General features: G+C 36.6%; 1 protein-coding gene across 6 annotated transcripts in view; it reads right to left on the minus strand.

Annotated features, from left to right (window-relative positions):
• Window positions 1-18354, minus strand: part of vti1a (vesicle transport through interaction with t-SNAREs 1A) — a 180614-nt gene extending 162260 nt beyond the window's left edge. For 2 of the 6 annotated variants that reach the window (XM_015347644.2, XM_015347646.2), the window contains exons 1-3: window positions 18139-18352; window positions 12389-12447; window positions 9936-10046 (exon numbers count right to left, since the gene is read on the minus strand). In XM_015347644.2, the coding sequence (XP_015203130.1) occupies window positions 9936-10046; window positions 12389-12447; window positions 18139-18232 (264 nt within the window). In that variant the 5' untranslated portion in view covers window positions 18233-18352. Of the gene's footprint in view, window positions 1-9935; window positions 10047-12388; window positions 12448-18138 lie in introns of all 6 variants that reach the window. The other 4 variants (XM_069189201.1, XM_069189200.1, XM_006630772.3 and 1 more) reach the window with 3 other exon arrangements.
• Between the last annotated feature and the right edge of the window lie 300 nt (window positions 18355-18654).

Raw genomic sequence — 18654 nt, forward strand, 5'->3', positions numbered from 1 at the left:
ACACTTCTCATTGACATCAGTATGAAGCAATGCGGATGTTTTCTTTTCCTATAGCTGTGCCTTCTGGATTACGGATTCTTCTGACTCCCTTGCAAAATCACCCATGTTCTGCGGTTTTCACACAGAAAAGACCCGCTGAGTCTGTCACTGCCTTAATAAGATCCAGCAGCTCCTTCAGACAGAGAGGGCTGCGCTGTCGACCACCCGATAAGGCAATCTCAACACATCACCGTTTCTCTGCAGTCTTACTCAGTATTTTTTTATTTGGTCTGATCTTCATTTTCCCCCTCACCACTCTTTTTATTCCTTTTGTACTATTTCCAACAACAAGGAGGATCTAGAAAAGGTGGACAGTGAATCACCTAACTGTGGGGGTACTTAAAAAGAACACAGCTCTTCATAAAGCACTTGTCAGTATCTTTTCTTACATACCGATTGTTGTAACTGGCTTAACTTCATCTTCATGTGTATATAGCAGAAAGGTAGCCTAGTGGTTGCTAAAACAGAACTCTAAGAAAAACCTGGAAATCAGGAGAAAAAAATATTTTGCAAAGAAATAAAAGTTTCCCAGCAAATAACAAGAACCTCAGGCAAAAATATATTTTTTCTTGAGATGTATTTCAAATGCAAACTAGCCCATTACCTGAAGCAAATGCGCATGTAAATTTAGATGATATCAGCAAATGTTATGCTAATGTAATAAGAGAGAGGGTCAGACAGAAACGTCTGGATTTACTGGTTTTGATTTCTGGTTCTCCCACTGTGAACGAATGTGTTTTTATGTGAAAAAAAATGGGAAGTGGCTACTTATTTAAAAAAAGGTCTCGTTAATGTGAGGCGACAATGCCTCCACTGAGTATCAGATGTACAGAAATGTTTGGAATGAAAATTCTTAAATTAGGTGCAGAGGAGAAGGTGCAGAGCATCCTTTAAGGAAGCAGTGCACAGTGCACTGCAACCATTTCCCAAAGTACAAAAGCAGTCAAAAGCATCTTTAGGGTCCATGAAAAGCCACACATATTCATACTGGAGAGTAAGAATATTCGCAAAAAAATTTTTTAATGTGAATATGAATGGAAGCTAAAAACATTATACTAAAAATGCATTTTTTCTATAACAGTAGGTTAAGTACCTTATACAGTTATAAGACAATGATTTTATATTGAGCTCATCAATATTAAATGAAAAAGACATCTATATCGCATTACAATGAGACATTTTTCCCTCAGTGTAATAAATGATAACGTATTTAATCAAACACAGCTAATGTTATGTAATTGTGCAGTTTATGGTATTACTTTTCTTTAGCTATAATGGCATTTGCCATTTTCCATGCAGGTAAATAAAGTGAATTTTTTAGGGTATTGAGATGCCCCCTTTTCAGGAAAAAGACAGTTTAAAAAAAGCAAGGAAGATGGCAAAAACTGGTACAATTTTTGCATTCAAAACAGATGTATATTAGGCTTTCCACGTCTCACTAGAAAAATGAGTTCCAATGTCTATGCAATGAAAAACTTTACTACTGATGTCCTACTACTGAATTGCAGAATTGTTTTTTTTGTTGCAATGCTGCTCCCCACACTGAAGATAAGAAAAGAATTAGTAATAAAATGATTAGGGATCGCAAATTCAATAAAGACACCTCTGTAGTTCACTTCTGTAACGACATTAGCTTCGAGCAGAACTGCAGAATTACACAATAAGGCAGTACAGATGGTCAAACTTGAATTCTCCATTCATTGTGTCAACTTTTTAAGGTTGGGTGTAGCAAGGTAAATGTAACATTTTATTTCTTTTTATACTTCCATTTTAAATTTTCATATAAAGCGAGATGATTCCTTCAGCTTACCATGTCATTCCTTTCTCAAAATCTTTTTTAAAAAGAGATGCCACTGAACTCAGCTTGTGCCATTTGTTGCTTTTTGAAATCTTTTAAAGCAAAAACAAGCATTAATTGGCATGCCTCTACAAGGCTAAACAAGATTTTTCTCCACAGTGCCTTCAATGGCCAGGGAGGCAAAAAGCCAGAGTTGTCTAAAATTATGTGACTTGAAGAGAGTTAGTTAGAATAGAAATCTTGCTTTTTAATTTTGGACGTCTTTACATACAGCATCTGAGACCTTGAATTGGGCAGCATGTAACAAAAAAAAAAAGAGTGCATGAATTTCAAATGAGGCCTCCTACAAAAAAAGGCCCTAACGGGAAGGGCAAACCTGATTATTGTGGGTTTGAGTTTAATGTCTGGCCACATATTCATCACCTCTGTTTTGGGGGACAAAATGAAGGCTTTGGTTTAATTTGTTTCTTTGCTTGCCAGTTTTTTTTGACCAACCAGTATTTGGACAGGGACCTACAAACTCCGAAGAGGATATAGTAAACACACGGGTCTGTCGCCTTATTTTCTTCTTAAAACTGGTTCCTGACCTTTGCTGTTGGTTTTTTTTTCCCCGTCTGGCTTTGGCTGGATGCCGCACACCAGATGCCGGGGGCTCAATAGTTTAAATCATGCTGCTGGTGATCTTTAAAAGTAAAATCAAATGGCAGCGATTTCAGTCACAAGAAAAGCAGCTGTGTTGACTATGTAATCCTAACATTTAGACGGCGTCCCACTTTGGCAGGTAGCCTTTTCAAACAAACGGCGCAGAGCTAATTCAGAAAAGTAACATCTTTACGGGCTCCGGGGTGCTCATGTCTATTTATCGCAGGCTAAGTGGAGCCTGTTCTGAAAGGAGTAGCCTTCAGCCAAAGCAAACAAACTCATCTAAAAATGTTACAAAATGTTGGGAACGGCACCAGAAGAGGAAAGAGCCACTGACAGAAAGGAGAAAGACCTGTCATTTCTGGCCTCACCACCTTCTTTGCTCTACTATGAGTGTTGGAGAAGAGTCACCTCCACAATTATTGGCACCCTTGATAGAAATTAGCAAAAAGGGCTGTATAAAACAAGCACCACAGGTAATGAGCTGTATTTCCCACAAGTGGAATATACTTTACTATAAAATAAGTTCCACTGTTTTTAGTACTTTATGCACCCACTTTTTGCAAGGATTACAGCACAAAGCCTTTTTCTATAAGGTTTTATGAAACTAGAGAACACATTAGTAGGGATTTTATATAGTATCATCCCTCCATTCAGAATCTTTCCAGATTCCTTTAATCTGTATTTATGGGGTGGAGTGCCCTTTCAATTCAATCCAGAGATTTTCAATGGGGTTCGAGTCCAGAGACTGAGATGGCCACTGCGAAATGCTGATTTTGGGGTCGAGCAACCACTTCTTTGTGGATTTTGATGCGTTCATGGAGTCATTGTGGGAAGATCCCCTTGAGACCAGGTTTCAGACTCCTGGCAGAGAACACCAGGTTTTTGGCTAGAAGTACTGGTACATGGTAGATATCATGATGATGATGGCTCTATCAAGGGCCTCAGGACCAGTAGAAGCAAAACAGCCCCACCAGCATCTTTTAAAGTATTTTTTAAAAATATTTTACATGTTTTCTTTTCTGCATACACATCCTTCTTTTGATGCCAAACTGTGTGAGAAGTGCCAAAGAGCTCTATTTTTATCACTTTATCACTTTATCAGTCCAAATGCTGTTTAGAAAACTCAAATGTGCTTGGGGGCAAGATATACTTCCATCCTCCATCAGGCAAGTGTAGCAGTTATTCCAGTGGTTTTAAAATTCGTAATTATTGCTCTAATAGTGGCAAGTGGCATATTTAGTTTATTTTTTGTACCTACTATGTGATTTATGAAGGTCAACAACCATTTGTCTCTTTTCATTTGTGAGGTCTTTATGTTTCTCCATTGTGAGGGTGACAAAGGTATTTTACATGTGTGTTACCTCTTTTATATACCCCCAGTGAAACTAGAAGCCTTGGAAGCTCACAGTCATAGTAATGCTGTTTAATTCTATTTTAAAGAGTCTACTGTATAGGGAAGCCAATAACTTTTTAACCTTTCTTTTTTGTGAAATAAAATTGTTAACAAAAAGAGGAATAAATTGCTTTTCTGCAAGCAATTGCAGTAGAATACAAGAATATGGCTTTTCCATAATTTTTATATACAGCTTATATACACACTCTTTTTGTTTATTTTATGCAGCCTTTTCTTGTTCGTATTTATTGAGATGGATAATCACTTGGACGCGACTACAAATGCAAAAGAAATTCTCACAATAAAGCTGCACGATCATCTAATGTTAGAAAGCATGCTCAGAAAACTAACTGGTGCATTTATACATCATAATATGCACATATGAGTGAAAGCTGGATGGAACAAGTGGAGAGAAATAACTGGAATAATCTGTGACAGGAAAATTCCCAGAAAGTTAAAGTGCAAAATGTACAAGACTGTGATTAGACCTGTACTACTATATGGAGCTGAATGCTTGGCAGTTGGAAAGAGGGAAGAGAACTTGATGAGAAGAACTGAATTGAGGATGTTGAGATGGATTCTGCAGATTTCAATGAAGGATAAGATCAGAAATGAAGAAATCCGTAGACGATGTAGGGTGGTGGATGTGGTTGAGAAGATGCGAGAAGCGAGGTTGCGGTGGTATGGACATATCATGAGGAGGGACGTTGAGGAAGTAACAAAGAGGGTAATGGAATTTGAGGTGGAAGGTAACAGAGGAAGAGGCAGGTCCTAGAAAGAGATGGATAGATTGTGTGAGAAAAGATATGGAGGTATGTGAAGTGAGTGAGGAAGATGTGCTCGACAGAGACAAATGGAGAAGAGCAACCAAAGCAGCTGACCCCAGGACAGTCTGGGACTAAGGCTGTGAAAAAGAAGAAGAAGAATATGCACATATGGGATGCTAGGCCAAGGTCCTGACTACTTGAACATTTAATATCCCTTTGCAGTTTTCAAAACAGTAGGTGTTTTAACCCTGGTGTCCTGACTTAATTCCACTATGGGTTAGTACAATCTGTCTTCCTTAAAGTTCTTCCTTAATTCAACTGGTGGAGTTATTTCTCAGTTCTCCATTCTACTGATGCACAATGACTGGTCTTTATTGGTGGAGAAAGTAGGTTCCTAAGTCTTTTCTATACAAAAAATATAAAATTATATTATACCATAATACATCAGTTCACTTCACCAACAGTTCATCAGGTGAATAATAATAAAATAACTGTTTTGTAATGCACAATAATATTTACCCACAATAATATATCAACTTATCAGACTGTTACAAATAAACTTCCCACTTTTTACTCAAACAGCTGAATAGTCTGAATGCATGTGCTATTCCCTGCTTTATCCTGACTTTGCACATTTTACACAATCCATCCTTGGTGACTTTACGAACACCACTTGCATGAGAATATTCGTCCTTGTGAATTTGTCATTGGATAGCAGGGCTCATTACAATCCATCTTTGGTACTGGATATATTTTAAGATAAGAATCAGAGAATGATTCAATTCTCAGACTGTTGAATGTGTAACAATACAGAAAGAGATGATACTTCCTTAAACCACACTAGGGTTGGTAATAGGACAGCTTCTGGTCGTTCATTTGGAATCCAGGTTCATGAATGTTCATGAATCTGCTTGAGAAATTTGTCAAATAAGTGTTTAGTTAAAAGAAGGGACTTCTTGCTTTTTGGGAAAATACAGTATCTGCATTGGCTTTATTTGCATAAGCAAAGGCGAACATAGGAATGAATGACAGATTCCAACATTCCAGGGTATTTCAGACAGTTCTCTGATGCACTGACAATGTCTAGGCGCTGCCTTGTTCTGTGACGCCATCTCGAGAAATGTATTGATAAAAACTGCACTACAGGTGCAGACAAAGACAGGACTACTGTGTTCTCAAAACTGTCAGCTACTACATTTGCTGGATGCCACAATCTGTATTTTTTGTGCTGGCAGTTAGAAAAAATGTCTGTACTCAATAAAAAAAATACCCAACAAAGTTTATTGATATTTTTAATGATGTGTAAATACCTTTAACATGTTCTGGCCAATTAGGCACAGTCAGAGTAACCATAAAGCTGTCCTTTTGAACTGTAAAATTTAGATCCCATTAATAATGTTTTCTTTTTTAATAATACATTTCATGCGTGATTTTCTATTCAAGTCCTCTTGTGCTATAAGTCAGGTGTTAGGTAACTGACAGAAAGATGATAACTTTAAACCTCTCAGTTCATACCACTCTCTTATGAAGAGCAATTGCTTTATGTGTCAGAAACCTCTCTACATTCTCTACTGCTGCAAACAAAGTCTCATTAATATGTTTTTTTTTTGCTTAGGAAAACTGACACAACACCATTAAATTTGGCTTTTCAATCCATGATTATTAATACATAATAGCAAATTCAACTCCACAAAATTATGCAAGCTTCCTGTACTTGCAAGAATTCTAAACACATTAGCTAAAGTTTATTCGTTTGCAGAAAATGCATATCTGCATAGTAACCTGAAGCTATTTAAGTTTTAAGAGCGAACACTTCTAGACCAGCCAACCAATATGAACTAAACGTTAAAAATATTAAAGAGAAGGAGGAAGAAGGGAGGGGATCTAGAATAAACATAATAAATACATGCACCTCTTGAACTCAACAAGTATTATAGTGTTTCCCTCAATGGTATTATGTATAACAGCTACTGTGAGGCTGGAATATAGCCAGCGCCCGGCTGCCAGCAAAAACTTTGTCACCTCCTTTGAAGATCTGAAGTATGTTTACCCAATAGATTTCATTAAATTACACTTCCATTAGGAAGCGCGCAATGTTGATACTCGTCTGCTAGATAAAAGGGATCGCTAAGAGGCATGTCATTCTGGTCCCTGTGCTCTCTGCCGTTCCTAGGCCAATCAAAAGAATCATCTCCAACAATGTTTTTTTTTTTAATTTTGTCAAATACAATGTCTCCACGGGGTTACCGGCTTAAAGATTGCATGGCCATTATCAAAATGAACCTATCATTACAATGCACCTTCGGGATGTCGCTTTAATAGTTTTACAAAGGTTCAATCCGGTTTTAGGGTCAGCCCCCTTCTGGGCCCTGAGCAGGAGGCATGGGGGGCTGCAGGGGGGTGTGGGGGGGTGCCAAGTGCAATCTGGTGACTCAACTGGCACAGCAAACATCGGATCGGGGTGCAAACAGATATATGAAAGAGGGTTTGGGGCCCAGCTGCAGGGGGGCGAGTCATTGATGTCCCTGTCAAAGTGCCTTGCCACCTGACTGGGCTCAAAAGAAGGACAGGATGGAGAGGAGGGAAGAGCTGATGCGCGTTCTTGTGAAGCTTGTGGAGCTAAACCTATCAACAGTGGCAAAGATAACGGGGAAAACAAAAGGGCTTTGGACTCTTCTCTGGGGTTGAGTTATGAACGCCAGCAAAAATATTGGTTTGGGCAATCGGTCACATCTACCTTTATATCATATGATTTATCCTCGTTACTTCTATGCCTTTTATCATCACTTTCTTTTGTTTCAATTACTGCAGACTCAACTATATCCACTGAGGCATTCAAGAATTGCAGTGGTTCTTGTGTGTTGTTTTGTTCGCAGTATCATGAGAAAATCTGTATTACCCTATTTTTGTTAGTTGTTATATTATGTATTTTTGAGCTGTTAAGAGTTTCAAATGTAAGTCACTTTGATAAAGATGTCAGCAAAAAGTTAAAATCACTGCCTGAAAATATCCATACTGGCAGTTCTCACTGGCCTGTATGCTAGTGGTACAGTGGAAGCGGAGCTATTTATTAAAAATGTAGTCAAATTATTTTTTCTCCTCCTTTGAAGCATAAGGAAGTAACAGGTGACAATAAGTGTCACCTCACATATAATTGGTATAATTAAGCTAAACAAAGCTTTGTGCAGACTACATATATTCTGTCATATCTGACGCAGTGGGTATTAATTGCTAGTTAATTAACCACAGCAACAGTCAAGTGTGCTGAGCAAAAGATTAATTATCTAGCAATTAAATGCCCACCATGAGGAAAGCGACTCCTTCTAAACCAGCATTTTTGATTGTGACGCAAAATATCTTTTTTCTCGAATTTTATAATTTTACTGTTTTATGTGCATTTCTTTTATCTTCATTTTATTATTGACTTACCATTGATATTGTCAGTGAATCAAACACAGGCAAAGTTATCTATTCTTCCAATACACAAAAGGCTTTATACAACTCAACAACAACTGAGCGAAGACATATGTTATATGTCCAGATATTTTTCTGTGTTTTTGATATCAATGGGTTGACTTTAAACATTCTGAAGCCCAATGTGAGTCTATGCTTTCACCGATATCAGTGTAGATGAGCCTTTTGGACTGTTTGCAGTGTTGCAATAGTGAGTAATAAATTGTCCATCTACAAGTCTATTTAAACCACAAGTAAAATTCCAACAGACTTTTTTTTAAGGTACAATGATCCACAAAAATAAGTCCTCCGGAAAAAAAAATCTACTAAATATGGAGTCTTTTAATTTCTAATAGCACATTAAAACAAAGACAGACTCACTTTTGGACGCCTAACTGGGACCTACTTGCATAAATTTGTGAAAACCCTGAAGCCAAATTGCACCTCTGTTTAAAGCTCTAAATTGAAGATTCCCACAAAGTGATTTTCAACCACTGGGTAGCAACCAGCTGCTCCCTGATGAGTTGCTAATTAAGCACACTGGCAGGACAGGGTGTGTGGTACTGCAGGATATCATCACTCCTTGCATGCCTTCAACAAGCTGCAAAAGTGGTGATATTCCAAAACAGCACACACCCTGGAGTACTAAATTGCACAGTGATTGTAGAGTGCTGAGGAAGTCATTATAAATGAAAAAAAAAAACAGAAGATGTATTAAAAGCATTTTGTTTTTGCAATTCACCATATGGAATAGTATCTAACCACAAAAATTCAAATTTGACATTGCCAAAGAGAATTTTTGAGCAGTCATTTAATCTAATCCTGCTGAAAATGCCATTTTAAATGTGGAAGACACAAATGGAGGAACAAAGTTTTGTTTTTTTAACATTCCAGAGCAAAGTTTCTAGCCAAAGCTCCATTGAAGCAAAGAAATCTTACAAAATGTGGTTGAATGTAAGACATCAGGGTATACCATCAACAGAACAACACACTGCCAGTTGAAATGAAGAAGAGGGGATTATGCTGTATAATTACTAGTTATTGAAAGTACAGTAACCCTTTAACATTGTGCCATTTTCCACTGGATTTAGGGTAATGAAGGAGTGTGGTTCTAACTAATTTTGACAGTACAGAATCACATGCTTGTAATACACTAGTACTCACTGAAATCCTGCTATGAGTATGAAAATGGATCTCAGTGATACCTACTGCTACATATTTGGACTTTTATATTGTATCTGTAGTCCGCTATATGCCTGCAAGGTAGCCAAAATGCATGCTGTGACTGTTTACTGTGTCTATCAGGCCTTAGAATGGAATTTTATTTTAAATAAATTGTTTGTACTCCGGGGGGTCAGACAAGTTCACAACAAGAAGTAAGTTATGCATGTTCTGTAGACTTTGCAGCAGGAAAAAAGTTAGGAAAAACATTAGCAGCATATATTGAGGGTATTTTTCCCCCTTAGAGGATCAAAATAACCTTGACACTTGAAATCCTTCAGCTAAAGGGAAGAAAAGGAAAGACCACAGCATATAAATTTGAGATTCCCTATATAGCTGAACATAAAGAACTATTGAAAACAGAAGACCATTAAATAAATAAACAAGGACATCTAGTGGCAGAAACAAAAATGTGTCAGGATTAACAGTGCTTATAAAACATGTACTGTGAGATGTGCCTAGCAATGGACCTGATTTAAATAATACAAAGATTTGGAAATTAACCCCTGGTGTCTTGGGAAATTAAGTAATTGTGGATTGGCTGTGCATCAAAGTGAGCCCATGACAGAACGCATGTGTGCACACTGCATTTGTGCAGGTTTGTGATTCAAAGACTTACGAAATCCTTCTCCAGTTTGTCGAGCTCCTGCTTGTAGCTCTTCAGCCTGCTGTTGTACATGCCTCGGCTCTGGACAGGGATCTCTCGCACCTCAAGGTCCATCTGCTCCAGCTGCAAAATCCAGACAAAGCGAAAGGTTCTTTCATCCCCCTCCCACTTCCAGAATGCCAGGCAGCTAAAACAACCTCTCCCGCAGGTAAGGCTGCAATTTCTACAGCTGCTTGACAGTAAAGAGATGTCAAAGGCTGCTTTCATAGCCAGTGATTGATCACCGTGCTGTCAAAACGTGTCACTCTGTGGGCCCATTGTACCTGCGGGCATCTGTAAGGACCAGAGAAATAACGAGGCCAACAGAGCACATTGTCTCCTGACCCTTCATTCATGGCTGCACTAGAGTAGAAATCAAAACAGGATCACATTCGTACAAAGAAGTGGTACAACATCCACATATGTTTGGTGTTTTTGCTCAAACTAAGCACAGTACACAATTTCCTTCAGTTATAACCAACCTAGCAGAGTGCTATAGTAACCTCGAGGCCCTTATCACGGAGACCACTACTTTCAGAATTTCTGCAAAGAATGTGAGTTAATGCTACTTGTACGATGATTTCAGGCAAGTTCTGTCATTTATTTCTTCCCATTGGAATGATAGTTGTCATTTTATTTTGTGTACTTCCCCAATGTTGAAAACTAAGATGTATAAAAAGTATTGTTCTCCTGCAAACAAAGGTCACTGTGCACCTGCACTTCATTAATGAAGTCAGCTCCCTCCTAATTCTGCTTTAGGATATATTGTCCATGTATGTTTGTTTATACATATACAGTATGGGTTTGTACACAACATACTTGTCATTAGTATTACAAATAAGCAAATAACATCTCATTCCAAATTCTTTACAGAGCCACAATGAAGCAGAGCATCAGTAGACACAGCCAAGGAAACTGGGACACAGCTCAGCTAATTTCCTGAAAAAAACAGCCTTCTGGGCTGGTTTATGACAGGTTTTGGCACTAGTAAGTGGCTTAGCCCCAAACCAAATGCAAGGAGTCTGTACGAGCTATTACAATAGCAAATTCTAAACATTTCATTGGTGTGCCAGTAATGGATTCAGATTTTTTTTTTAAAAGGTGATGTTCAGGGTAAACCTGAACTTGTTTATCTTGGACGGGACACCAGTCCATCGCAGCACAGACACACAGACTCAGACATGCACACACTCGTCAAGCCCGTTAACCTACTCGTATGTCTTAAGACTGTGGGAGGAAACCCACGTGAACAAGGGGAGAAAATCCACACAGACAGCGACCCAGGTCTGGGGTTGAACCCAGGGCCCAAGTGATGAGAGGCAGCAATGATATCCACTAAATAAACTTTGCTTTATGTAAATGCATCTCTCTCATTCCAATATTTGATCCCTATCTGACCCCATTAGAAAACTATTACTCATCCTTGAGAAGAAAGGCTCTAATGCCTCCCTTCCCTACAACCTGAACTGACACATACTCCCTTTGCCATTTCAATATGTACATACCCGCTCCAAATCAAAATATGGTATTAAAATGCACTTAAAAGACCATATAATGGCAAATGTGTCTCACAAAATATCATATGATCCCGTATGCTGTATTGTAGTTATGAATTTAAAGTTTGTTTTCCCGAGCATAAATTGAAGGTGTCTCTAGGGAGAAAAAGTTTTCAAATTCTGACAGAAAGAGAAAGTGTGCTATTTGAGATATATACAGTGATGTAATCAGAAATGACAGTCAATTGTGGATTCTATCTAAACTAAAAATCTACCTATGATTCATTTTTATAAGAATCATAAAAGATTGATTTAATATATTTCGCAGAAAAAAAGATATACAGATAAAGAGAGACAATAAACAAGAGGATTCCCCCCCCCCAGTTTAGAGATAAAATAGATCTAGGCACATACATACATGTACAGTATGTCCTCTATATGTTAATGGCATGTGATAGTGCTGTAACAACCACAAACATAAGGAAGAGATCGTGTGATTAACTTTCTGCATTCCAGAAGAGTCATCATCACTGCCAGCTAATTGTTGGTTGGGTAGACATTCTCAGGCAGTGTGACCTTGTCCCCAGTACACAGCTGCAACAATATACATGCGATACTATTTGCTCATGAATAAGATTAGTAATGATCATGATAACAAAACCCTTTATTGGTATAAAATCATTGTTTGTGCTTTCACGAATTGTCATCAGAGGAGCACATAAATAATAATTGTAATAGAATTCAGTGATGAATATAGCTAACATCCCTCCATCTCTAAAATGCTATTAATTAAGTGCAAAACATATAGTACAGGTACCCATGACTGATAAATATGGATCATTGTTCCTTACAGGTCTCTACACAGATGAAGATGTGTACTTCTTACAACTCAGATTTCTTAAGAGTACCAAACACTGATCAAATACATACCAACTCCCTTGCTTCTTCAAGCTGTTTCTCGACATTTAGAACCATTTGTTTCTTTTCTTCTGAAAGGGAACACAGAACAACAGTGATGAATTGCAAGATGTTCACTTTCTGGCTTTTGATTAACAAACTGCAAATATAACAGCTAAAAAATAACACTCCATTCACGAAGTATTAGTCAAAAACCAAGTGTTAAGTCATATACATCATAATTCTGTCATTGTCACGTATATGTCTGAGTATTGATTCAAAAAAAAAAACAATACGCCACAAATCAAAATCACTGTAGAATTCATTCATCCAAACAATCACCAGAAAGCTCCTAAATGCCATGGCAACCCAGAGCCTATTGCTGAAGGGCAGGGCACAGACAGGGCTATACACAGACAAAAGCCCATAAGGAAAGTTTACACACAGCATATAACCTAACCAGAATGTCTTTGGAAAGTGACAGGAAAACCAACATGAAGACAGTGACAGCATGCAAACTCCACACAGAAGGTGTGCAAGCTTTTAAATAAATCATTTTTCTGTAGTCCAAAATGCATTATTAATTTTACGTGAATATATTGCATTCGCTCTTGATTAAAATCTGCAAAGGGCTGTCCCTACTTTATACTGAGAATGTCTTAGAAGTTAGAAAAGGGAATTCATTCAACTTTTTTTTCATTTCTCTGCCTCCAGTTTAATCTTTTAATGACAATTACTGTAGCAAAAATAGACTTTGCCACACTAAACGCTGGTGAAGCTAGAGATGATCTATCCCCTAGGGATTTTCTCAGATCTAGCCAGATATCAGAATCCATGAGACATGTCAAACAAACTTTGAGCTAATCCTCAGTGTGATGCGTCACTCTATGACAAACCTGACTGTGAAAGAAAATACATGTTTCTATATTTTTTAGCTTATCAAGCTCTTCGATTCAGGCAAGAAGACAAATGTTATATAAAACCATTTTCAGGAAAGAACTTGGATTTTCTTACTTAATTCCATCACTACTTAAAAAAACTAATTAACAAAAAGTATCACTGTTAGTAAGCCACTGTAGGCATAGATAGATTTAGAAAGGTCTGTGAAACCTTCATCAATTTTATCTTCAAATATCAATATATATCGTAGAATAAACAAACAGTATACACAATAACTTTGTTTTTACACATACAATTGCATACACTGTGAAGAGACAGCATACAATGACATCCAAATGTACTGGGGCAGCAACATTAAAATTTACTTTTGTTTTACATTTAAGCAAGAGACGTATGGGATCATGAAATCAAAACATCTTCACAAAACAATGCGTTTATTACTGCATAATTTCATGTATATAAATGACCATATTAGAACAAAAACTGCTCAATCCAGTGGTTTAAATGGATTTGAACACATTCACTTAAAGTACGTTTCAGAGCTTATTCCTTTGAGGCTATAACTTCATGAAGTCTGTGACCTACCAAATTTAACAAAACTTCATCATCTGATATGCTCTGCTGTAGAAATGGTTTCATAACTTAAAAATGTCAGTTTCAGATCTATTGTAATTACTGGGCTTATTACCTATATTTTAGCCTAGGATTACAAGGGGTTCTGTCTTTTTAGACTCTTCTCTTACTAACTTTGATAAACAGGTCAATCTGCATTTTATCTGTAATCCATAGTGATCTGTTTTCTTGAAGACACTAATATCCAACCCTGCTTAATGCTGCTTTTCCTTACTTTTGATCTGCACTGTACAACTTTCTTCACTGAATAACAACTCACAGTGGAAAAGCAGGAATGCAACAGGTAGGTGGCAACTACTCTGACTATATATCTCATGGGTGGCCAAGATCATAATTAAATAATTGTACATACACCTAATAATTCAAAAGAATAAAAAAAACGTATACAAGTTTTGTTTCGTTTTTTACAATCGGGCCTTAATCAAAAGGGCTACAACACTGCTAATGAGAATTCTACATCTTTAAAACAGATCCCAAGCCTTTCTAATCCTCATTTTGCCCTCAGGTGCAATGCTCATGCTGGTCATCAAATGCATTTTTAAAACCTGCTTGTACACATCAATGGTGCGTACACAATAAACAGCCTGAGGCATGATGCAAAGAATGAAACACTCTTCTATTTATTTGTGTCTCCATTCCTTGCTGTAAGCATTTAAAATATGCATGCCAATTTTAGAGATACAGCGCATTTGCAATTTTTTGTTCTGTTCGGTAAGATAAAGCAACCAGTGGATCGCAGCAGAAAATCTTTTGACATCTTCACTCAAATTTTAATCACCTGTGATTGACAGACACACACAGCTAGTCTTAATCTGACTCAAAATTGAACATTTGTACATAATTGAAGCTGACCTTGTGCCAGAGGTACTACTTCTTTTTAGGCAACTGAAAAGGCAAACCCCATTTGCTTCGGCAGGTGAAAGCTGAATGCTTCAGAAAAATGACAATGGAAAATTTAAAATCTTGCATGACATTTATTTCCAGCCAGAATGATGCACATGATAAATCTAACAACAATGAATCCTCTGTTACCATTGTTAGGATAACTGTAATACAGCTGGAAATAGGGACTGTTGTCAAATAAATACTATATATGCAATTAAAAAAATCTTCCAAACATGAAATTGAAATTCAACCTCATTGTTGGTGGCGTTATTACCCTCTACTTCCAAATAAATCATTTTGCCTATTTAGAAAAATATATAAAAATAATATTTTGTCTTGCTCAGTTTATTGTGAAATTGCATACCATAGTTTAAAAAACATTCTCTTGGTTACTGTAACAAAATTATAGTAATTACAAATATTTAAATCCTACATTTTCTTTAAGCATAGTGCCAGTTAAAATTGTTACAGAATTTATTGTTTTTTTGTACACTGACAAATGTTTAACTTTTAATTGTGAATTCCTTTATTTTGTACCCTAGTCTTAAGATGAAATTAAAACAGTTTATTATGGAGGAGTCCAATAAATAATGGACTCGGAGAGATTCAAACACCGTGGCTGTGTGGCAGAAGTTGAAATGATGGATTGCAGAGATCAGCTATGTTGGGGAAGAAAATCCGATGGAAGAAAACCTATAAGCACAAGCATGTTCAAAGAATCCCTTAATATAAAACTGGAACTCACATTGCTTTGAAACAATGACACATTTGAAACAATCCAAACCTCACACTACTTAGGTTTTCCCAATAGATTTTGGTGTGTTTTCTGTCAGTTTGTAGTTTTTAAAACTCGACAAAGAGGGGGCTTTGTCTCATCTTGACAAAGAACGCTCAGCACTCACATTCATAATCCCATCTAGTGCCACTGCAATCAAACCCTGTCACTTTTTATTCTAGATTTAAACCAAGACAGCGCAAAAAGTGAGAAAAAAAAGATGACTTGGCCTGTGTGGTATGTTGATCTTGCCAATATCTTAAATGTTATTTAACGGTATTCACCAAAGCTGTGACAAGACACTACAAACCTTATCTACAGCTCTCTTGATAGGTTGTTACTTACAAGGCATAATCATCCCTCCCATCTGATTCTATTGACCAAAAAAAAAGGTTTAGGCCTTAAACTGGGCCTACTAAAGAAATAAATACTTCCTAAAAACAAGTGATCAAGCGTGAGCATTCAAAAACTATTGCACATACACAACATATAATATAAATCTAATAATCAAGACATTAAAAAATATTAAAAATAGCCAATTATGCTTCAATACTACAATATACAAGCTCTTTGGCAATTTTAACACAGCCAAAAATCAAAACACTCCTTTAATAATAGATATGCATTTTAAGATATAAGACATGGGAGCTAGTTATGGCACAAATATTGCCATTATTACAATCTAGGTACTAGAATATAGTGCTGTAAAATTTGCACTCCATTGTCAGTTATTTCAACTGTACTTAGTGAAAACAGAAATTAATACTTCAAAGGAGGTTAATGACCAGTGAGATTATGTAAAAACAAAGATGTTTACAAAATTGGGAATCTTACTGCAATATTAACACTTCAGAATTTAAATCCTGACAGGTATGGATTTAAGTTTAAAAAACAACTAGTCCAGAAACCTGCCAAAAGTTGGTTAGGGGCTCCTAATGATTTGTTTCAAAAGCCATACTCATTACAAGTTAAACAGGGATATGCCCCACGATCATAGTGTCTTGATTTCTTTTAGTTAAGATCATTTTTTCACTTGGGTTTGGTCCTTGGGTCAGGTCACCACAGGAAGAGAAATAGTTCTGAACTCTGCATTTTTCTAGAAAAATATGAGATGGCCAGCCAACAGCTATGGAAGGAATGATGAAACACTAGCAGAGGTAGTGCTTGCTTCAGATCTATTCAAGAATCCATTTTTGAAGTTAGCAATAACAAAGATGAGGGGTCAGCAGTACCTTAAAAACCTATACAAAGCTTTCTATATAAAGACTATATGTATTTTTTGGTTTTAGTTTATAAATTCATAGTTTTATCATGATAATTTGAAAATGTTGTACTACATTTATTACCAGCCGGAATGGTGCACATAGATCTATCAACAATGAATCCTCTGTTATCACCATTGTTAGGATAACTGTAACACAGCTGCAAATAGGGACTGTTGTGAAATACTATATATGCAATTAAAATAAAACAATTACAATACAATTACAATGTAATTATAAAAGCATTAAATTATATTTACAGATGTATATAGATTTGTTGATTTCTCTTGGTTTGAAGTCAAAACTGTTTTCTAGTTTTATACAAATATCCAAAACAACAACAATGCCTTCCTGTTTGCACATTTACAACACCATAAATGAGACCAGGTTACTGAGTCAATTACTTTACCAAAAGTCCTTCATAATCTCATTTAAAAGTGTTCCAAAGGTCAGATTGTTATCTCAGGCACCTTTAGTCCTTTTGTTTTCAGATTCAGGATGAAAGGCCATTAAATTATCTGCGATTGTAAGCAATATAATTTCTGCTTTATAAGGAATACAATCGCAACTGTGGTACTTCTCGTGCATGAGTTACACCAAATATCTACATCATTTTGTTTCATACTTGACCTTATGACGTACTTTCCACTACATGAAAGAGCAGCAAAATTAAAATCACAAAGAGGTATGATGCGGTTTAACAAACAAGGAATGAATGACTCATGCATACTACATTCTAACAGGTTTTCTTAAGAAAGAACAATATTAGTTGCACGTCTAGGCTGCCTGGTCTGAGTGGGCTTTTATTTGTTGAGATATATGGTAGCCTCCTGTAGGTACATAAATCAATGTAATTCTAAACTATTCTTGATTTAACTCCTGACTTAATCACTTTCAAATTATTATTTTGTCACACAATGCAACCCTTCATCCTGCATTAGTCTCCAGTGGATAGTAAATACCAGCATGCAACACATATTTAGTCCTTAAAGCAGGCATCCAAAAAAAACAAACAAATATTGAAACAAAAGTCAAATGGCTATCAGAAAGCACTTTAATAAAGCTGTGTACAATTTAAAACATTAGTGCTATCAACAGTAAAGTAGCTCTCCATACAACCGGCAATTGGCTTCACTATGACTCTGATAACATTTATTGTGAAACTGACAACAAGTAACTAATCCCACATAAACACAAACAGTATTCCGCAAATCTGGGACAAGACACTACACACTTTTTTTTAATCAACGCTCATGACAGGCAGTATATTACAAGATAAGCTTTTGATTCTGTTGACAAATGCAGGTTTTTAAAACCTTTCTACGTACCTCCTCCCAGTTTGGGGACTTTCCCGATCTTATTAGTAATTTCTGCCGTCAACGTGCTAAAGTCCTGCTCGTAAGTTTCGAAATCCGAAGACATCTTCACTCATATATTTTATAATAACGATAGAAAACGATTAAAGAGCCCAAAAATGTGTATTCCTCAGTGCACAGTAAGTCCGTCACTTCCTGGTTGAATCCTCACAATTTCCTACCGATGGGGAAACAGAAGGATGATACTTCGGGTTCCAGGGATGTTACGTAAATGTAACATTAAACTTATTGCTCACGTCCAAAAGTAGAAATTAATAATTAAAACATTCTTAATTAATGTATATTTTAGTATGTCAGACGTTTCTGCAATAATCTCTTTGTATGTGCTTTTTATTTTTTTATGTTTCTACGTAAATCTAGCGCTCAGCAAATATTTGTCTTTTTCATTTACATTTTAGTTCATAGGAGTTTAGAGAAAATGTAAAAGCCCCTAAAGTATAGACTTGCTAAAACTGATCACGCTCCATA

The sequence above is a fragment of the Lepisosteus oculatus genome, chromosome 4 (genome assembly GCF_040954835.1).
Source record: "Lepisosteus oculatus isolate fLepOcu1 chromosome 4, fLepOcu1.hap2, whole genome shotgun sequence".
Taxonomy (NCBI): Eukaryota; Metazoa; Chordata; class Actinopteri; order Semionotiformes; family Lepisosteidae; genus Lepisosteus; species Lepisosteus oculatus.